The following is a 23,125-nucleotide window of genomic DNA, read 5'->3' as shown; positions in this document are numbered from 1 at the left end:
CGATGCCATGATGACGATGGTATGATGAAAGCATGATTACGACTGCTTGAGTTGAGGAAGACGGCATCGGGACAACAAATCACAGCGCGATGACGACGACAAGGTGAAGACCGCGGAACGATAACGACTACATGACAGCAAAGGAATGATCGCAATGGAATAAATTGAAGGCGATAAAATGACGACGTCCAAGTGATGACGATGGCCGAACGACGACAGTGTTTGTGTTAGCGCTCTAGGGGGAGATAGAGGGTATCCTGTAAGTGTCTACGTAGTGTACTGTCAATTTGAGCCTCTACTGCTTGGCTAGAGCTGAACTAGCGAGAAGGTATTTCGCTGTGGGCGCGTTTTTCATTCTCGCTGGTAGCCCAGCCCAGCCAACGAGCACATCAACCGCAGCAAAAGTGAACAGATAGAGGGATTGTGAAGAGGAAAAGGCGCTACTTGCCCTAAGTCTACATTTACAAAATACCCCCCTTCCCTCATCAAATTCTGCGCTTAAGTGCATCACTTGCCGGGCCGCGCCGCCTCGGTTTGCATTATGTACCGGCCAGTCATACAACACAGCAGCCAACCGCTCGAACCCGGAAAGTGCTAGAAAAGCTTCGCTTCATTGCCCTTTCCCAAAGAGCCGCAATCATGTACGCAAACAGTATGTTCCTGGTAGCCACATCTTAGCCTGACAGTCGATCGTATACCCCAAATGTCAGTTTAACGAATTATGAGGCTTGGGCCAAACATGGCAGCTAGATGACGTGACGAGTGGTAGTGTCCCTGTCTACGTCTTCCTTTTCCCTGTCTACGTCTTTTACGACGCCGCTACGGTCACGGTGGTTTAGCTTAAACATCAGATTGAATTTAACCTGATATAAAAGTATCGCGAACTCACACAGCAGAGCCCATTTTAGAAAGGAGTCGTCTTTTTTGAAACGTCAGTGAAAGGGAAACGCCCTTCAATATGAACGTGAGTGAGTTACTACGTTACTATTAAATATTGCCTTGCATGCAAATTGACAATAATCAAGATATGTCTAGAAGGTGACAGCACAGCATCCGTGTATGCAGGCCTTCTTTTGAACACAATGTCCTGGTTATCACTTTGCATTTCGTTTTATTTTTTTTATTTTTTTTTTATTAGTCCTCTTGTAAGGAATGTGTTTTGACTCCTGAATGATGTGTAATGTTATGTTTAACGTTCGCGTAATGGTGTGTGATGTTTGATCCTCATAGTTTATTAACAACGAATGTGAACGAGGGAAAACCACAAAATTACATTGCAAATACATTTATTTCTTCGACTAACTATGTTATACAGATGGCCTACTCACTAAGCGCTGGTGAAGTCACGTGCAATACTTCATACACGTCTGCTTTAGATGCGGCACATGAGAAAGAGAAAGGTATAATGTCATAACTTTATTAATGAAGAGATGCTGCAACAACAGTATTCATATAACTTAATTTCTTGTCTGGCATCGTATGTTTTCCATTTTCCATTACAATATCCACGAGATGACCATGACGTTGAGAGAGAGACAGAGAAAGCTATCTCATGAATAACACATGTTTGCGCATTGTATTAGTGTGTTATGTCTATGCGCTACTCTGCACAAGAGAGAAGATGAGGAATTCAAAAGTCGCGGGAGAGAGAGACGGTGGAAAAAAGGAAGAAAAAAAAACAAGGGCTTGAAAAGCTGAACTTGGAATACACACGTAATGAGAGCTGGGCGCTGCACTGCTGTCCGTATTTCGTAACATTCTGTTTTACTTACCGTTATTTTCGTATCAACTTCCGATGGCGCATTGCGGCAGTGACGGCGTTGCTTTTTCGTCTGAACCAATGTCGAAGGATGAGAATGAAAAAGTAAAAGGGAATTAATCCTTACCTAATACGGCTACGACCCTAACTAACCTAACGGAGGAGTTCCGATAGGCTATATCAGGTTTCGGACACCGAGGTTCACACAAATGCGCCTTTCACGTGTCGGCGAAATGCCTGCCTTGCAATCTGTGAAAAGGCGTACGGCGCAAGTGTCCCACATCAACCCAACGTTGCATGCACTGTATGGTTCTGCGTCTTCGTCACTGTCAGGTATCATCTTACCTCGATGCTCCGCTGGTATATCGCTTATGCATCCGGCGTATGCTATGACCGTCGACGAGCGAGGAAGAAAGAGAGTGGACTAAGGTGGGGGGGGGGGGGGAGTAAGCTTTTGAATCAGGACGCCGAGAACCAGAGATCTCAGTATGAAAGGACTTGGACCTCAGAATTTCTCGCAGCCTGCAAAGAACACCGCTGGAGAGGAAAGACGTGTTGGTAGCGATAAGAGATCCGCGCGTCAGCGCCGAAACCCAAGAAACCGGCCTCGGTGAATGGACCCCGTTCAGCTACCTTTCTGCGCATCTCCGCAATAGAACGAAATAACGATTGATGATTGAGAATTGATGACTGCGCTGTGGTTTCATCTTTGCCTCCGGCCCCCTTTCGTGCGCCCTCTATTCTTCTTTCTTCAAATGTGGCACCAGCGAGCCCAAGTTTCTGTTTTAGTGATCCACATATCCCCGTTAAAATAAATCACTAATTTATCCGATATGTGTGTCACAAAACCATAATTTCGTTCAGAGGTGCTTTAAACTGCACTGACGGAAAGCCAAGGCGGTAAAGTGATGCTTTGCGCATTTTTCTGGTGAGTCCTAATATAAAAAATCTAAATAAATTTCATGTTATCCTACGTTCATTCATTTCATATCTTGTAGCAAGAATTTCATCGCCAGCTCGAAGCACGTGCGCAATTTATTTAGTGGCTACAACAGTTGCAGGAAAGGAAAACTTTGTTTCTTTCTTTTTAACCATAGCTTAAGAACACGGTATGTTGAACATCCCTTCAAACGTGCAAGTGTTTTCAGCAAAGTGGACGTGTTGTGTTTAGCGGGAACCAGCACACAGACGTGAAACGAAGTCACGTTGTGGTGTAGGGTGTTTAGTACATCCGAACGTCAATGTCTACAGTTTATTTTATTTTTTGGTATCACTGGCTAACTCGCAGCCAGTGGCGCAGAGGGAGCAGCGAAGAAGAAAAGCTGTCAAAGAAAGCCGTTGCTATTCTGACGAAGACAAATCGTTTTCACGAAACGTTGGTTTCAGCAACATCGTCCCCTGTTCGACCACTCTCGATCACTGCAAACCTTCATCTTCCCGAGAGTATTTGTCCTGCTTGTACCGAAATGCTGAGTAGAACTTGCAGCTCAAATTTACCTCGCTTTTTAACGTGATTAGCATTCTTAGCCTGTTTTCCCCACTTCGCGCTTTGTGAAATGTTTTTTAGCCTTTTCACTCCTCCACAGTCTTGCTGATAGAAAGAAGGACGTTAGAAAAAAAATAAGGCACATTATCCTCGATAATTAAACATGTCACGCGAAGCATTTATGAAAGGTGTAAACGACGCCAAAAAAAGTATGTGTAAAAAGTGGCGACGATGATATGACGAGATGACGTAACGACGACTACACGACGACCTTGGAATGACGACGCTGGATTGGCGGCGATGGTCTGGCTACAGCGTCGTGACGACAACGTGATGCCAGTGTTGGAGCGATGCCGACGGGTTTATGATGGCAATATGAGAATAATGGAATGACGACAACGCAATGACGACAACGGCTTGACGACGAATGTGCCACAGCCGCGACGTGTCGACGTTGTCATGACGACAAAACAATGACGAAGGTGAAATTAAGACGACGGTGGGACGACAAATGTATGGCGACAGTGTGTTGACGACGGCGCGATGTCGACGATGCAACGGCGACGATAAAACAGCAAGGACAGCTTGGATGCGGCCTGGCGACGACAATATGACCAACGCAGTGACAGTACAGAGTAAAAACGGCAGAAAACAAGACAGTGACATGACAAAGAAAGAGTGACCACAATGATGTAAGGCAATGAAATAACGATGACACAATGACGGCGACAGCATGACAACGATGTCATATTGATGTTGAAGCTTACGTCTCCACTCAGGTGCATCACCTGCCGCTGGGGGGCTCCTTACTTCGCATTAAATCCCCGTTTTGTCGACACTACCTCCGTCCGCTTTTCGAGCTACGCTATATCCGGAATCGGCCTACAATTTTCCTAGACGATTTTTGCGCGTCCTTGGGCTTGACCTTGCTCTTAGCTTGGCTCCGACAAGCTAAAGATTCCGGCACAGCCCATCTCATGATGAATGTGTAACTGACGCCAATAGCATTGAACCAACGTATCGACGCACCATATTGCCAACGCGGAAATGTGTACGCAGCCGGCGTCCCCTCTTGCACTTCCCAGTGCACGCGCCGCGCCATCTACCGGCGCCGCCGCGAAGGCCGTACGTGGGGCAGGGTTGATTCCGCCGAAGCATAGGAGAAATTTTGAAGGATCTTTTTTGTCACTGAATACAGGCACATACTCAATATAGCACATACCCAGTTACTCAAGTTAGCATCAAAGGGGTTTCTCGAAGAGCGACACATAATATAGCGGCGCATATCGTGGGACCCACGTTTTGGCTAAAGAGTTTCATTGAAGAGTGGAACAGACCAGGTGGCACGTTCCGAATGCTCCAAAGTTGGCATCAAAGAGTTTCATGAAAAGAGGCACCTGTATAGTGCCACATACCTAGTGACCCAAGCTGGGTACGACGTTTGGCTTCAAACACTGTTCCTTCAGCACAAGAGCCCGATGCGCTAGCCAATAAATTGTGGACTGCCTCCCTAGTGACCTAAGTTGGCGGTAAAATTGTCAGACAGACAGATAGACGCAGACAGACAGACATACAGACAAGATAGATAGATAGATAGATAGATAGATAGATAGATAGATAGATAGATAGATAGATAGATAGATAGATAGATAGATAGATAGATAGATAGATAGATAGATAGATAGATAGATAGATAGATAGATAGATAGATAGATAGATAGATAGATAGATAGATAGATAGATAGATAGATAAAATTACATGTGCCCTACCACTTGAATGCTAATCCCATTAACGATGACAAAGACCCCCGGAAAGGTGGGTTCTGTTTGTATTTTTCGCACATAACTTCAATGTTTAATTATTCTCTGCGCAGGAATATCCTCGGGAATGGAGTCACTCTCGGCGCGTCACACAGCCGGCCCCGAACAGCAGAGTCAGCACCTGTCTCTCCCCGAACCCCAGGTGGCGTACGGCCAAAGTTGCCCGTCGGCATGGGACTCCTTCACCTGCTGGCCGCCGACTGAAGCAGGGAGGGCACTGCGCAAGCCCTGCGCCCACATCATCGCCTCGCTGGACATTTCGCTGGCAGAGTCGGACGCTTCACTCGCCAAGGGTAACCGTCCGTGTCCAGTGGAAACGATGTACATGACAAGCAGCGACAGTTATTTCGCAGTCATCCTAACTCTCTGGACAGGCGCCTCCTCTCTGTGCAAAAGATCTTTATACACTGGTCGGTCCCCAGAGATTGCCCTGAAAGCTCCGCACGATTCCTCGCGCAGACAGTGAATTGACAATGTTTTGGAAACGGTTGTTAATGGGCATCTTTAATTTTCTATGTGTTTACTTGATCTGCTTATGCTTGTGTTGTCTTGTAAACTTATGTCTTTTTTTTTTAATCTGGGACTCACTGACTTACTCGCTAGTGCTTTGCCATTATTTTAATGACTTCGAAAAATGGTTTTATTTTCATTAACTTTTTGTCTTCTTTTTTGTTTTTTCCACCTATGATAGAGGACCTAGAGGACGTGCGCACATCTTTCATACGCCAGCGGAACATAGAACCCTGCCCTCTCTAGGCACATAGAGAGAGAGAGAGAGAGAGGTGAAGCACCGAGGCACAGAGGTCAACGAAAGACGTGTCACCGTCATACGCACACATATGTCCTGTTTTAACAGCGCTTGAGCATGCGTGTTTAGAAGGCTACCTAGCCCCCGCTTCGCTACGGCAGGGTATAGGACCGGGCTAGTTTGGCTATACACCAGAACACAGAAAAAAAAATGAGTGGCGCCATTTTCAAAGCGCGGTGGCGCCATCTAGTGCTCCAACGGCTCCGAGCTGCCAAGCGAGGCGACCATAGGTAGACGCAGTGCTTGCGCTGCTTGCGCTTTGACGTGTCTTTGAAATTCTCACGAAGGATGGGATGGTGAATTTTAGCTAGCGAATTTAGTTAGTGAACTTCAGCTTCAGCACGTAAAATGTGAGCGGAGCCAACCGTCAGCCTCGTTCAGCTAAAACTCTCGATCATGAAACGCTTTTCTCTTTCTCTCGAGAGTGGTGATGCACAAAAACTACTGTGCCGCAGTCTAAAATTTGTCGCACCGTAGTAGCGGCCTTTCAAGCTCGTTCACACCGGCGACGGACAGTGGTCGCGCGACGAAGTCGGTCGCAAATTGCCGCAAATGGTCGCTTTTCTCGAAAAGCGACCATTTTGGGCCAGTCTCTCGCTGCTCGATTTTTTCAGTCGCGCGACCGCAGTAGCGAGACTTCTGAACCAATCAGACGCGCTCGAAGAGGGCGTCCGTGTACGCTGTACTTAGTAATTGCATCTGCTCACGGCGATGCAATTGTGACCAGATGAGGAGTGGCCGGTCGCACTTGCCACCATGAGCATCGGTCGCCTCCAGTCGCTTTTTGGGGGCCAGTCGCAAGGGATCGCGCAACCTCCTCAAGTCGCTAGTGTGAACAAGCCTTTTAAGCTGCAGACACTAGTGGGGGAGAGGAGGTGTGTGCGCGTCTCCGGCTGTTTCATCTTTTCAGTGGTTGCGTGATTTCTCCTGACGGAAGAAACGTCCTTCAACCTTGCTGCAAGAAATAAATGGCAGCTGAAAAGCGACAAAGTGTTGCATCGGCGCTCCTTCAAAGTTAACGTATTTCGTTCACCGGGTTAGTCAGTTACGCCATCTGCTGAATCTATAATCGCTAGCCAGCTGTCAGAGGCTGCAAGAAGCGTTCGCGGAACAATCGAGACTCACACGTTCCGTTTAATTGTTTGTTTGAATTTTATTATGTCAGCATGGCCGAACGCGGACGCTGTAGTTTTTCACGCGCAGATATTTTACCAGGGCGTCACATCACCGAGCTGGAGATCGTCGTTTAGAAAACTAAAGTTTTCTGTGTGCCTCTAAGTGGGTATTAGAAGACATGAATGAATGCGCGGTTGAAGTTTCTGCTACCCTCAAAAACTGCGCCCATTTTCCCATACCGATATATGGCATTTTTATATTCCCCTAGCCGACACTTAAGCAGTGTGGGTGACAAGGTTATGGAAAGCACCTGTACGTCGACTGAGACTATATATGCGATGATTCACCCGTTGTTGTCCAAACCGCCTAAACTCACCGCACGGCTTGCAACTCTCTCTCTCTCTCTCTCTCTCTCTCTCTCTCTCTCTCTCTCTCTCTGAATGTACCAAGCCTGACAGCGTCCGGAGAACTAGCAACACTGGGACAAAGCACACGTTTTTTTTTTTGTTTTTTTTTTTTGCTTTGTTTTTTGGTCGACGCGCAGCCGAAGCGACTGCATATACAGCGCAGAAATAGGCAAAAGAACAATTAGTGGGCAGACGTACGCGAGAACTGACTTTCCACCAAACGTGTGTTTCATTTTTCCAGATGCATATACCCATGCCACGGATCACGAGTTAACGAATTTGCTTATACATATCTGCGAAACTGAAACTAAACCTTCATGTTAAAGTCAGCGCTTGTGTCTGTCGTCTCCGTTACTCTTCCATTGTCAGCTTCCGCGCTGCAGTCGTTTTCATTAAGAATTACCAGCCAGATCATCCTTACACATTTTTTTGCGATACAGCCGTTGTTTCGTCTTGATTGCACTTGGTGCAAGCGAAACGTGTCGATAGCTATTCATTGACCAACTAGGTCGCAGCAAGCCCCTTATTATATAGCAAGAGTGCTCTAGTCCCCGCCTTCTCTTACAAGACTTAGGTGTGAACTAAAAGGCACTTCATTAGGGAGCGAATCAAATTGCCTTCTGGCATTCGATTAAACACGGTCTTCTCTCAATTTCTCCGCCGATGTCCTTTCTTCTCACTCCAAGGCAGCCCTCGTCTGGGTCGCTTCGCGTTGCCCGTTAATGAGCGGTTGGCCCGACGGAAGCTGTTCACGTTCTTACGGCGTCGCCTGTCAGCCCCTCGTGCGGAATTAATTGCACTGCACACGGTCTCAGATAACTACATACGTGTTTTTTGGACGGAGACACGACTATCATGGGTTCGGCGGACGTGACGATGCAACTCGGCCGCTTCGCCTGTCGCGCAAAGATCGCAAATGAGCAGACGGCACAAGTCGGAAGACAAAACCAAAACACTTCCCGTGCAGACGGTCGACGGCGCTTATTGAACGGGAGCTCGAAACGAGTCCCGAAACGGGCTCGACGGAAGAGAACGTGCAAGAGTGTCAAGTGCGAGAGCAAAATGCGGATGAATGGCTAATGGCGCCGACACGCTCCTAATGGACGAGGGAACAGCGCGCGTTTCGAAAACCTTGGCAGCTTAGCTGCTAAAATGGCTGAAGTAGCTCTGCTTTTCGTTTATTTTTTTCCATACAGCCCGAAGCGAGAACTGCGGGAACTTAGGCCTAGCGGTTCAACTGGCGTCTTTTTTCTCCCCTGGTGAGCTGGACTCGGGAGTCCTTTTTCCAAGCAGAAACTGATATGTTTTTGGACAAAATGAAAAAGGGTTATTAGAATAAATGACGATGCAAATTTTGTGAGGCACGTTGACAGCGCGATATCGCCCACTGTTCTTGAGAAATTGTGTCGTGCACGTAAGACCCAAGTGAACTAGACACCACGTGTCGCGCCTTCTCGCTCTATTAGAGAAGGTTGTAATGGGAAAGCAATGGTAGTGCGACAATATCCAGAAATTCTGGACGTTTTCCCTTCGGCCATATTTCAAATTACGCGGCAATGCACCGACGTACCTCAATGAGCAGCATTTTCAAAATTTTTATATTCAAGAGAATCGGCCGGACTTTCACAACTTCCACTTAGGAACGTCTAGAGGGTACTCCTTTTCAATAGCATATGCACTTATACGGCACTTAGTCGTACCTTCCCTGTTTCTACAACGCAGCACTCGTAAACGTGTTTGCTATTAAAAACGAGCATACACTCGGCCAGTGTTGACGCATTCGTTTGGGAGCGCGTCGATGAAGTGAGTCAGAGATGTCGCTAAATTTTCGCTAAATCCTGCTGCAAAGAGGCTAAAATTGTCGCTAAAACTCCTAAGTCAACCTTAAATAACGTACGCTATTTGGGACGCTATATAATTTAAGCTTACCATGGCCTAACACATCTACTGAAACATTTCACGTTTGTCTAGTATCTCTGCAGAGCAGGAACAAACTATGAATTTAATCGCAGGGCGCACACTGCTCTTTACTTATTGATATATCTCCAAAAGAACGGATATTGACAGCTGACATTTTCCTTTAACCTTCAGATTGTAAGATTACTAATCCAGCTAAATTCCCAAGGACAAGTTTAACTTCATTTTCCAGTTCAAAAAGGAACTTGGGGCCCTATAACGTAAAACAATTCCAGTATGTTTTTATTCCAATTTCCTGACGTCACATTTGCGAAACCGCCGACGCAAGCAATGGGCGGTGACCCGCAGGGTTGTTTGAACAGACCAATGAAACACTCTCCTCATTCATAGGAGGTCACTTTTGTTTAGTTGAAAAACAAATAACATTGCCTACACTGAGCGGCTTGTATTATCTAATTGGCTGACAAGAGGCGAGGAGCATGCTCAAATGGAGATGGATTCGATGGGGCCGAACCAGTGCACTGAAAATCGATAACCGGACGAAGAGGGTGGTGCCCGCCTCTGCGATTGGTCCGCTTTCCCTTACTTAGCTTGCGGTGGCTGGTCGAAAATCGCGGCCGTATGCAGCGGAAGGTTAAGAATGACGCTAAAACGGATTCTGAGCAGAGTTGGCAGAACGAGGTCGTAAACGTGCCGAAAGTGCTCGAAAACGTTACACGGCCACGCAGAAAGCTGTATTATGCGCAAATAACCGATGCTCTCCGGCAGGTGCGAGTAGCCAGTGCCTGAGTGATCGGCGTCAGCCATCTTTTATTCCTTTCGGAATGGGGCAGCCTGCGGCTATTCAGAAGAAAATTCGATTCTGTGTGGCATATTAATGCATCTTTAACTCGTACACGTCACTTTGACGCGGTGAGTTTTCGCGGTTTTGTGACGTCGGGTGACATGCAGGTGAAGTGAGTGCAGCACGAAAACTTCTGACCAATAGTCGAGGGCTAATGGCGAATCAGAAATAACTATTTTTTCTTTTGTTCGGTCAAATCATGCATAATCAGTGTGTACGCCTCATATCAGATGGGCAGCTATCGCGGTTTTCGTGACATCGCGAGACAGGCAGGCGAAGTGGGGGTGGTCCAAAAAGTTTTTGCCCAATCGCAGAGGGCTGATTGACGAATTGGTATAGAAAAGTTTGTAATGGCGTTACGGTATAGCGCCCTTGGTCCACATTCTTTCTGAAAGTTTACTTTTTTTGCGCTCGTGAAATAAATTAGGTGACACGCATTTGTTTGCTGGTTGCCACGGTGACGGCAATCACGTGAATGTTATGCATATCAACTACTACACTGCGGTTTCTTGATCCACCTGAAAACTGTGCGTATTATTTATTGATTTGTCCGAAACCCTTGAGAAACAGAAGCGGTGTGTTCTGATTCGCGAGAACGAGCCAAGTTGCTCTGATATGTTGCGCTTGTAAAATATTTTATTACACGCAGATGCGTATTGAATAACATCATAAAATTTATTTCAGTATGTATTCGTAAATTATTTATTGCTACGCCTACAGAACGTCCACCAGTCGAACGTATTTAGTGAAACAGGGCAACCCGCAGCGTCCGGATCTACTTCTGATTAGCATTAAGGAAAAACACAAGCTGAATTTTTCAGCCACTTTGTTAGATAAAGTCGCTAAAATCTCCCCAATTGTTCTGTCACGTCGCTCAGACAAGCTGACGGTCGCTAAATAGAAAAAATTGTCGCTAAACAGACAAGAAAGTCGATAAATCTAGTGACGAAATCACTAAAATGGCAACAATCCTGTTGCATCTTAACAGAAATGCACCTTAACTTGAAGTCCATGCTTGACTTTATCTCAATCACTGAGCATGTGCTGGTGGGCTAATTGGTTAAGCATGATTACAAAGACAGCGCTGAATCGTGTGTTGTTTTATTCGGCGCCGTCTTTGTAATTTATCTAAATGACGTGCCCAAAACACTCATTACGTTTATCAAGTACCAGTAGATCAATTCTTGTCTTTGAGGGTCCGTTCATGTCTTCAATAAAATTCTATCGACTCCGTCTATCGAGTAACCCTAGCTGTCTTGCTACCTGACGTTGAAATGGGAACACTATAGTTTCCGAGTCCGATTCGCGAACACCAATACGAACATAAGATGCACTGCCGAACCAAGGCGGGCACTTCCTTGTTATTGTGTCATTTCCTTTAAAGTTTTCAGTTATCTGTACCACGTCGACCTTGAGCTATTCTTCTGCGCACTTGTTGTAATAAAGTATTAGGTACCCATTGTATTGGCTGGCGCCGATGTCATACAGAAAATGGCGTATAAAACGCGCGCACAACGGGGATTATTTTTTTTAGCATTGGCATGTTCTCTAAATAGGCTTCCGTAAAACGTTTGATTCGGCCGCCACCGAATTCGTGATGGCGGCCTAACTTAAGCCCCACGATTTCCCAGGTCTCTACGCCTACCGAGTGTGTGGCGCTGACGGGAACTGGCTCTGGGGAAACTGGACCAACTACACCGAGTGCCTCGGTTTGATCAACCAACAGGTGAGCACGAGAGCGGTGGGGGTTCTTGGTAAACCGGTTACACCTAATCGCATCCCACATATCACAGAGTACAAAAGCACGCCTGCCGAGAAAGCTGGTTGGATGGGGTTATTTAACAGACGCATTAAGACTGTGGATTAAGACTCTAAATGAAGACAGAGGAGTTAAGACTAACAGACACGTCTCTTCCTACAACGGGCTCCGACGTAGGGTGCCTACGTTGGAGCCCGTTGTAGGAACAGGCGAAATTCTGGACACGATAATCTTGAAGCTCTGAAGCACATGTTCATCTTGGAATGCATAAATTAGAGTTTTTTTTTCCGTGTGCTCAGTGCCTCACTGCTTACCTAGGAGAACATAAAGCGAACCTTGAAGAGAACTGCACAATCTAGGAGTGTAAGTGATTGGGAGTGGCAAAATTGTTGCGCAACTGCACTCTATCACTAATGCAGAGCGGTGACCAAAGCTATTTCTGAACCTTGATGTGTGGCAACCCTCACTCAATATGAAACAAGGAAACTGTCCAGTTAGAAATCTATCAGGTATCGGGACCGAGGGCGCGACCCAGCGTCAAGTGAAAATACCGTGGCGTCATGCAAACTCGCTTCCCCGGGGGCTACCATAGCGCACATACGCTGTTCTTTCCACGAAGCATTTCTCTTTTTTTTTATTTATCTGCCTCTTGCAGTCCGGCCAGCAGAGCAGTTCCGCTGTGTCCCTGGCAGTTGTGTACATCCTGCTCTTGTTCTCCCTGCTGTCGCTGATTTTCCTCTCGGCTAGCATGTTCATCTTCTGCTACTTCAGGTAAGATGCGAAAGTGTGTCTGTGCGCGTGCGTGCGTGCGCGCGCGCGCGCGCGTGTGTGTGTGTGTGGGTGTGGGGGGGGGGGGGGGGAGTCTCCGATTGACTTCGTGTATTGTTCGAGACTGTGCCTGCAGCTATAACACTGCCCCCATTGCACTGCGTACGCCCTACACTGCCCAGCTATCCGCAGTGTGGAACGAAAGAGACTACTTAGCAGATTGACTGAGAGCCAGTCCTTTGAGAGATGGCAGCAATTAGACAAGCGACACTACCTGGGGTGACAACATTGGAACAAAGACTCTGAATCCCGTGCAGTGATTACCTTTTCTAGATACATCTTTTGTGCACTGTGGAATAAAATTAACTGGAACGCCAATGTGTATTGTACCACATTTCGGGGCCGGATAGCTCAAAACTAGCGTGGGTCTCATTGTTTTTGCTTAACTTGACATGACGCCGCCCTTGTCCGGGTTCTTCAATTGGGCATTTTAAGCGTCTTCCGTGAACTGAAAAACTCAGAAGCTATGTTATGAAACTAGTTGTTTGTTGATTGTCGAAGACAGCATTAAGATTGGTCCTGCAAGAGATATCCACTCACCCATAAGAAGCCATCTGCAAGACCAAGTTATGCAACATGAACCACACATTATCTTTTGTCTCTTAAGAATAAAAAAATATGCAGGAGATAGCTTAAACATTTAATTATATTCCATCCTTAGTACGAACTTTTGCACCAAGGAACTGAAGTTAGAAATTATGTCGCACTGCCTGACGATATTTTATTCCTTAATAGCTCGGAGCCAGCAGATTACAAATTCTTTCTTGCATTCAAAGAACACAGAAAAAGCATTCGAGATACCGCAATTCTTTGGATCCTAAAGTAAATAGCTGTTTCGGTTGATATTAAAACATAATATGCAACCCATGTACGAAAGCTCAATTTCGGCAAATAATTGCAATTCTTATAATGTAAGCAAAAACATTGGCAGCATTAAAATGAGCAGCCAGGCAACCAAAAGTGAATACTTAATACTGACCTGTTACGCGCACACACTTATTTAGAAGCGGTGATGATTTGCGCATCGACAACATCCGCAGGTCTCTGGAGTGCCCGAGGACGCGAGTGCATCGAAACCTGATGCTTGCCCTGGCGGTGCACGCGGTGATGCTGGTGGTGCTGTCTACGCCGCTGGCGCTTCATCCAGATGCGCCGACGCCCTTTGCGCAAACGGTTAGATGTTTTTTTTTTTTTTCTCTCACGCTGTACGTTCCAAGCTATGCCGCACTCCTTTCTGTTATTATATACAGGAGTTGCTGGGGAGAGACTGTGGTAAGGAGTACCACGGCTGCACCATTATTGCGCTACGTTATGCAGTAAAAAATAATGTAGCAAATGATATTCCTAAAATAAGTGAATGAATACATTACAGTTGAAATCGGGTCAAGCTACGATCGAGTGAGTGAGTGAGTGAGTGAGTGAGTGAGTGAGTGAGTGAGTGAGTGAGTGAGTGAGTGAGTGATCGATCGATCGATCGATCGATCGATCGATCGATCGATAGATAGAGATAGATAGATAGATAGATAGATAGATAGATAGACAGACAGACAGACAGACAGACAGACAGACAGACAGACAGACAGACAGACAGACAGACAGACAGACAGACAGACAGACAGACAGACAGACAGACAGACAGACAGACAGACAGACAGACAGACAGACAGACAGACAGACAGACAGACAGACAGACAGACAGACAGACAGACAGACAGACAGACAGACAGACAGACAGACAGACAGACAGACAGACAGACAGACAGACAGACAGACAGACAGACAGACAGACAGACAGACAGACAGACAGACAGACAGACAGACAGACAGACAGACAGACAGACAGACAGACAGACAGACAGACAGACAGACAGACAGACAGACAGACAGACAGACAGACAGACAGACAGACAGACAGACAGACAGACAGACAGACAGACAGACAGACAGACAGACAGACAGACAGACAGACAGACAGACAGACAGACAGACAGACAGACAGACAGACAGACAGACAGACAGACAGACAGACAGACAGACAGACAGACAGACAGACAGACAGACAGACAGACAGACAGACAGACAGACAGACAGACAGACAGACAGACAGACAGACAGACAGACAGACAGACAGACAGACAGACAGACAGACAGACAGACAGACAGACAGACAGACAGACAGACAGACAGACAGACAGACAGACAGACAGACAGACAGACAGACAGACAGACAGACAGACAGACAGACAGACAGACAGACAGACAGACAGACAGACAGACAGACAGACAGACAGACAGACAGACAGACAGACAGACAGACAGACAGACAGACAGACAGACAGACAGACAGACAGACAGACAGACAGACAGACAGACAGACAGACAGACAGACAGACAGACAGACAGACAGACAGACAGACAGACAGACAGACAGACAGACAGACAGACAGACAGACAGACAGACAGACAGACAGACAGACAGACAGACAGACAGACAGACAGACAGACAGACAGACAGACAGACAGACAGACAGACAGACAGACAGACAGACAGACAGACAGACAGACAGACAGACAGACAGACAGACAGACAGACAGACAGACAGACAGACAGACAGACAGACAGACAGACAGACAGACAGACAGACAGACAGACAGACAGACAGACAGACAGACAGACAGACAGACAGACAGACAGACAGACAGACAGACAGACAGACAGACAGACAGACAGACAGACAGACAGACAGACAGACAGACAGACAGACAGACAGACAGACAGACAGACAGACAGACAGACAGACAGACAGACAGACAGATAGATAGATAGATAGATAGATAGATAGATAGATAGATAGATAGATAGATAGATAGATAGATAGATAGATAGATAGATAGATAGATAGATAGATAGATAGATAGATAGATAGATAGATAGATAGATAGATAGATAGATAGATAGATAGATAGATTCGTGAGCGAACGCAACCCAGCCGCAGCGCGTGAAACGTGACTTTCCGTGCCCTCCAGTTAGGAAGTACCGAACTTTTAGTCGCAAAAACAAACCTGGACTAGCAAGGAGCACGTTGTGTTACGTTTTGCAGAGCTATAATTTGAACGAGTTTGGCATGCTTTCAAGACTACCTATCTTGTAACCTCTTTAGATCAAAGGTTGCAGTATTTGCAACCAAATCTTAAATACGCCAAGCGCGTGTGAAGTCAGCTATGAATACTTTCTCTCCTTGGCCGAATTAGCGTAACAGTGTGGCAAGAACAGTGTGGCAAGAACAGTGTTCGTGACTGCGCTAAAAAGCTGGAATTTTGCCCCTTGATGCAGGAAAATGTTTTAGGACAGTGTTCCAGAGGGCTTTCGTGCTGGAGGTGTGAAATGCGCTGCTCATATTCTTAAGCATGTGAAATGTGCGACCGACTTTGAAAGTTATAGCGCGTTGTATTATGTTATATTGTGGATCCTTTCTCTCGTTATTTGTTATTCATTCTGTTACCTTTATTTCCTTTACCCCTTTTTTTTCAGCGCAGATCGACTTTGAAAGTTATAGCGCCTTGCATCATGTTATATTGTGGATTCTTTCTCTCGTTATTTTTTATTCATTCTCTTACCTTTATTCCCTTCACGACTTCTTTCAGCGCACAGCAGCCATCCGGTATTTACACTGGCTGACACCCCTGCATTTCCTTGTAGTTTTATTGCAACAACAGTTATATGGACACTCCACACTCCAGGCGAATTTCTGCCGTCGCCGTGATGTTCCGTATAAAGTCCAAGGGCGATAACACCGCCGCGCGCCATACGTTTATGTGCGAGTGAAAGTGTGCGAGGGAAGCCGACGATTGGCTGCTCAATCTCGCCCGCGCGAAAGGTAGGAAAGCTGGGAGTAAGCGCGCCGTCTTCCGTCGCACGCGAGGCAACCAACGTTGCGAGATACCGGGGGAGAGGAGGGAAGGAGGGAGTTGTTCTACTCCGGCTGCAACTGGTCGCAACTGGCTGCGCGTGGTCGCGCGACCGTTTCTTCAGAGCGATCTGCGTTGGGGGCAGAGTCTAGGTGCGTGATCAGCACGTAGCTTTGTGCATGCTATGTGTTCTCGGCGCTCATTTTTCGTTGAAGCCGATAGACAACACGAAGGTCACTTCGCTCGCTACTACTGCCGCGTTTCCCCACGCCAGCGTTTTGACAGTGAATGTCCGCGGTCATCGAGTGTAATGTGTTTATGTTTGCTGTGTGCGCTGACACCACGCTTGTTAATTTAATTTGCAAGCGAATGTTTACAAGTTGATACGCACGATAAAAGGGCTATCTTTACTTCGTATGGATGTCTGCTAATTCGCTATCGCAATCGATGCTTTGCCTTTCGGGCGAAACTGCGACTTTTTCTTCTCCTTAACAAAAGGGGCAGTTTTGTTATGTTGGAGTACCGTACGAATTTGGGAAGAGTATCAAAATGTAGGCCTGAACATGACAAAAATGCGACAATTAGTCGAACGATGGGTACATTTAACGGCACGAGCGAAATTAGTGACAATACAATAAAAAATTACCATTGTATTATACCCCTTTAAAGGGTGCACCGCCGCAAGTATAAGCTTATCGAGGCAAAGCCGTCGTACGAGACACTTTTGGAAAATGGAGCGAGTTCGCTTGTACTAAGCAGGGCTCGCAGAGAAAATAGTGTCTGGCAGACGGTTTCGCTGGTGCCAAAAAGAAGCGATAATTACTCGCTGAGTAGTCAATGGTAAGATCGCAATCACTGCAAATATAGTCGAAAATTAACCCTTTGCCTCACAGGTGGCCTAATCTCCGGGATTGGCCCACCTGACCTCTTGGTAAAAAAGAATAAAGGGTCAGCCAAGTGTCGACACTGAAGATCACGAGGTCGACGTAATTGAGTGTGAAATACGATACGAATAAGATACGAAATCAGGGACTAATGACCATGAAAAAGACAGAGACAGAATAGAGAGATATGATAAACACTTATTTATCGATTCTATTGTAACACTATGTACGAGGGCGAATCAGAAAATCTTTGCCCCTACTTTTTTAGCCAACTTGCGGCTGTAAATGCGAAGTCACCATATCTATTCCCATGGGTGAACCTTTCTCGGACCGCCCTGGCCTTATCTGCCGGTAGCTCCGCGGCGCGGCGCTGTTGTCAGTTGTTGAAGATGGCAGTTGTGCTTCACTCATGCACGGCCTACGAGCAACGAAGTGTGATTCGTTTTATATGCAGCAAGGTACGGACGCCCATAGAAATAAACAGGGAAATGCAGCCCACGTATGGGGAAAGGTGTCTCGCTTTGAGAAGTGTGAAGTGGTGGTGTTGCGAGTTAGCAAAAGGACGTGAATACTTGCATGACAATGAACGTTCGGGGAGGCCGCGTGCGCCGCTGGCTTACGACAGCATTTCCCGTGCGGATGCAATTGTGAAAGCGGATATGCGTGCGCGCCTCAAGGATATTTCCCAGGAGCTTGGCATTTCGTATGGGAGTGTTCACGACATCGTTCACGGGCCCTTAGGGTACCTGAAGGTTTCATGTCAGCCGCAGTCACAGCCACAGTCAGGCTGACGTATTCTACCACAGGGTCATCTGAAATTTAGTGCTGCCATGGGACAGATGTCTGAACCGGTGTGGATATTATGTGTAAAAATAGTGTAAGGTACGTAGAATACTTGGTATATTTGCAATTACCTGCATGTGTCTTATCTTGGCTAATAAGAATAGGGGCAAGGATTTCCTGATTCGCCCTCGCACGACGACTTTGTCTTCTTTAGCGTAGACACATGGTTGAGCCATTTCTTTTCCTTTTCGTTAGCGAATAGGTTTCTGTGGTTCTTTAATCCATTTTCGAGCTAAAACGGGCGCTTTCGTCACAACGCATTCAGGAAACTAACACAAGCCAGCGACGCACCCTACTGCAATCGCCAAACTTAGGACAAAGAAATGCGCAGCTCGCCGCCGTCAAAATGCGCTCGAAGCGCGCACCGGCGATTTGAATCTGTGTCAGCCAATAGTAGCGCTTCCTGTGTCCGTGTCTCATCAGGAAGAAATAGCGACGATTGACTTTTCTCTTTTTTTTTTTTGTTAGCTTCTATCACTTTATTTTTGCACGGAGAATTACGGCGTTATGTCACTCTGAAGGTCAGTTCTCTCCTCTTTACGATGGTTCCAAAACGGCGGCATTCCGTGAACGCAAAGTCGCGCTAGACGCGCGCTTCGGGGTGCGATGTCACCTCTTGACCCTATTTTTGCTTGACAGCGGACTAGAAAAGCGCGATTTTTTTTTCAACTTTTACGTGACGTTTATTTTAACATTTCCCCACGTGTTAAAGGCACACGAGAGGATCGCAAGAAAACAGAAAATAATTGCAAAGTTTGACCGATCAACCAAAGCGATGGGCGGCATTTCCACCACGGAAAGCCCACAATCAAATTTTACGCTTAATCAGCTAATTTTCCATTCTAGGACGTGGATCTCGTCACAACGTCAGGCCCGACGATTTCGCTGCAGCCTGCGCGTGCTGAACTAGACCCTGTTCAATATATGCCACCCACAGCAAGCTACGTAACAATGAAGGGGAGGAGGGGGGGCTTCACGCTGTGGCGAGATCTATGCACTGAATGCGAAATTAGCTGAGTCACTGGCTCAATTCGCCGACAAGTATATCGGAACGGAAGCGATCCAGGAGAATTAAAGACGGCCTGAACCACTTTTTATCGAAATGGAGAGAGACAGTTGAAGTGAAAATAGGCTATTTCAGAAATACTTTGCCACAGAAAGTATTTCAATGCGTTCGGCAGAAGCGGAGTTATTGGCAATCAAACACGTCCTCCGCTATGCTCCCGTTCCTTCTTCGATGCCTTGCAGTGCGAAGGCTACGGTGCAGTGTGGCGTGGCCGCAACGCTCCGCCTTCTAAATGTCACCGTGGCGCGCAGTTCAAATTTCATTTCGGATGCTAACGTAGACTTCCCGACTTCCGCCATTGGTGCCCACGACGCCCTAAACATAAACCAGACGGCGTTGTCCTCGGCGAGCCGCAGTGCGCTGAGCCAGTGGACTGGTGGCGGCACCCCGCGGCGGCCACGGTATCTGCGCCACGCAGCCGACCGCAGCTTGATGTCAGCTATCGGCCAATAACAGCGGTCTAAGGGAATGACCAAATGGGGAACCAGCGCTGGATAGGCGGCGCGTCGAAAAGAGTGCGTTGCACGCCGCCCTGGTGACGAAACGCGGCATATTCCAGCCACACAACCAGACGACACACACATACGCAGCCGTATTATAGTTCGTATGTTTCCGTTTTCGCGCCGCTTCAAGTGGAGTTTTTGTAAAGAAGCTAGCGCCATCAAGTGAAGAAATGACGAAAGAAGCTTTTTAAGCTTTGTACATTTTTCACAGTGCGTCGCGGCGAGCACGTGTGTTTCTTTAACGGTTGCGTCGTGTATCGATATGCCATGCTTGCGTGGCTGCCTGCCTCGCAAATCTAGCAGTTATGGCTCCGGTCGTGCTGCGCTATGGTTTCGTAAGTATTAGTTGGCCTGAAGATATTCCATATTTCTCTGGCTAGACATAAAAAATTCTGATGTTACTTCGCCACAGCAGTCAATGGAGAAGAAAGCTTTATCGCATCAGCTGACTCGCGCAAGCAAAGGTTTGAGTGCTCGGCTACTTGATCCGTAACAATCCTGGCTACATTTAGCACTAATTACATTAATTTGCCGGATGCATCTCAGCGCCGAGTCCTCATCCGCATGCGCATTTTTATAAACCACAGGTGGCTTAGTCGCGCGTGCGCCGGCACTATGCGCATACAACTCGTATTACAAGGCAGCTTCCCTCCCACATAATTCTTGGCAATGAATGGATAATTTTTACCTTTCGTATCGTTCACTTGGTGCGGTGGCGTTGGAAGGGGCTTGGCGGTGGCATTGCGAAGGAAAAATGGTACATATGCCGGATGGTGCATGCTATTGCTCATTTTGTTTCCGACGAAATACCGACAGCAGATTCTGCTGTTTGGTACTGTCTGCCATGGCTGACCGTCTTCACTATCGAATAAACCAAGGATACACGCGAAATTTGATTTAGAAACCAGCCCGACACCGCTTGACAGGGCGACAAGACGGGAGCTTACTCCGCTCGCCTGACTGCTTGGATCCAACGCCGCCTCCGCTCTTGTTCGTAGGGTTTAGATGGAAAGACGCAGAAGGATATACATCCTCCCTCATCCCGACTTAGTTGTGGCACTTGTATACGCAACAGTATCGTCGGCGCCCTTTTGTTTTCCTTCGACTTTCAGGGCACGCAACGCAATTTTCGTCCGCGGGGGAGGCTGCATTGTGCACGTTCTGACCGCCAGGGCGGCGCTGCAGGCGCCGTGAAAACTCCAGCGCTGGTTCCCCATAGTGCGTCCGATGATGAAATAGTGCGTGTAGAAGAGAGTGAGGACAGAGCGTTCGTTTGAAAAGAGAGAGTTTGACAGAAAGGTGACTTCGCGATCCGCCTGCGAGCTCACCGCACCGCGTACGACAGCAAAACTTGCCTGAAATGTTCACAGCAGTGTACGCTACCCGTGGACTATGCTATTTCACCAAGCTCGAGGGGTGGTTCAGGGCCCTTTTAAACAAAAATGAAGTTGTTTTCAAATACGATTGTCCTAACGTTTCAATTTTTCTGATCCGAAGTCAGACGACTTATCTTTTAGGCCCCTCGGACAAGTCTAACGTTTCAAATATAAGCGTATATCATAACCTGGACAGTAAAAAAATTTATTAGGAAGTTTTCGTCAGACGACTTATCCATTAGGACACTCGGACAAGTCTAACGTTTCAAATATAAGCGTATATCATAACCTGGACAGTAAAAAAAAATTTATTAGGAAGTTTTCGTCAGACGACTTATCCATTAGGACACTCGGACAAGTCTAACGTTTCAAATATAAGCGTATATCATAACCTGGACAGTAAAAAAAATTATTAGGAAGTTTTCGTTAATCGTTTGTTTGGTGACTCTTATTTGTCGCACCATATCCATGCGCCAGAGCGCATAAACTACGGTGGCAAGCAGATATGGCGTAGCTTAGCGTTTTATTAAAATGAATTTTATTTTAACTTTGAAGAGCCTGTATAACTGTAAGCTATCTTCTACACAATGTTGGCGCAGGAATATGAAAGACGTCTTTGAGGCTTGTTTCTGACATGACGAAAGCCTGTCCCCTGGTCGAAACGTTCGCTGTAGGGTGCGACTTCCTTCGATTACTGGAAGTCGTAATAGCATTGTAATATCCGGTGCATTCCTTTCTAAATATCGCGTTACAGCAACGTTCAAAAAAATTTCTTCGAGACAGAAATATAAGTGAACCTCGTCTCATTGTGTTCCATGAAATGTTCAGCTTTCCTTTGTGCTCTGTTCACGCATTCGTTCGTGTTCAACGTGAGCTTTGCCATTACGTGTACTATATGCACGTACCAGGGTTAGTAGAATACACGAAGTTGTAATATACTGCACGTGACGCTACGAACATGTGCAAAATAGTGAACCGTCGGGACGGCACGGCCACAGAAGAAATGTTTTGGCAATCGATGTCAACCTCGCCGGAGTTTGAGCGTCAACCAAACAGCCTCTAGCTTTTTATTATCGTTTTTCGGACAGTTTGCTTTACGGCCTGTGAGATTAGCTACACATTTGCGCTGACCATAGCTTGACTATAATCAGTATAATTTGCGCTGACTTATAAACTTGTAATCCACAGCCCCAACGCGTCAGTTTGACCAATCGATAGGTCGGCAGATCTTAAAATTTTTATTCGCGTGTCCAGCGTTTCTGTCCATAGTCACGGGTAGTGGGTAACGTACGCAACAGATGCTTGTGAAAATTGCTTTGGAATAACGAGCGTTCACGTTAGTTCTTGCTGGCAATACATACTAAATGTTGTTTATGTGTATTGAGGGACAGAGGCAAACAAGTGGACACACACAAGCGTATACTCTCGAGGAGCTTAAACAACGTCAAGTGTAGCTTCGGGCTCCTCGCCGGGTCTCAGGTGTTGGAGCCCAAGGCTCAGGTGACGGAAAGCGTAAGAGCCGCCCTCGTCCGTACTCTCCGAAGAGACACTGCTTCCTCCTGGGAAGGATTACGGGTGAGGGAGCAGACACACAGAGGGATTAGGGCGCCCTTGCCCCGAAGGAGAAGAGATTTTGGGTGCCTAAGGATAGAGCGGGCGTTGTGCTTACGCCTTAGAAGCAGGCACGAGGGGTTTGCGCGCTTCAGCGAGTTCCAGCGTTCTTGCCTGGTTAGCCGGGTCTCCATCTTAATACTCAAGGAAAACACTAAATCAGTTTAAGGGGGCAAGTAGACCTACAA

The 23,125-nt window shown here is 46.8% G+C and overlaps 1 protein-coding gene across 2 annotated transcripts in view; it reads left to right on the top strand.

Annotated features, from left to right (window-relative positions):
• Positions 1–23,125, top strand: part of LOC126528573 (corticotropin-releasing factor receptor 1-like) — a 274,062-nt gene that overhangs the window by 217,384 nt on the left and 33,553 nt on the right. For both annotated transcript variants that reach the window (XM_055069140.2, XM_055069141.2), the window contains exons 2-5: positions 5,120–5,359; positions 11,790–11,884; positions 12,573–12,688; positions 13,786–13,918. In XM_055069140.2, the coding sequence (XP_054925115.1) occupies positions 5,120–5,359; positions 11,790–11,884; positions 12,573–12,688; positions 13,786–13,918 (584 nt within the window). The remainder of the gene's footprint in view (positions 1–5,119; positions 5,360–11,789; positions 11,885–12,572; positions 12,689–13,785; positions 13,919–23,125) is intronic.

Source organism: Dermacentor andersoni, chromosome 9, assembly GCF_023375885.2.
Source record: "Dermacentor andersoni chromosome 9, qqDerAnde1_hic_scaffold, whole genome shotgun sequence".
Taxonomy (NCBI): Eukaryota; Metazoa; Arthropoda; class Arachnida; order Ixodida; family Ixodidae; genus Dermacentor; species Dermacentor andersoni.
Note: the sequence above shows the minus strand (reverse complement) of the source record. Positions and strands in the feature narration are given on the sequence as shown.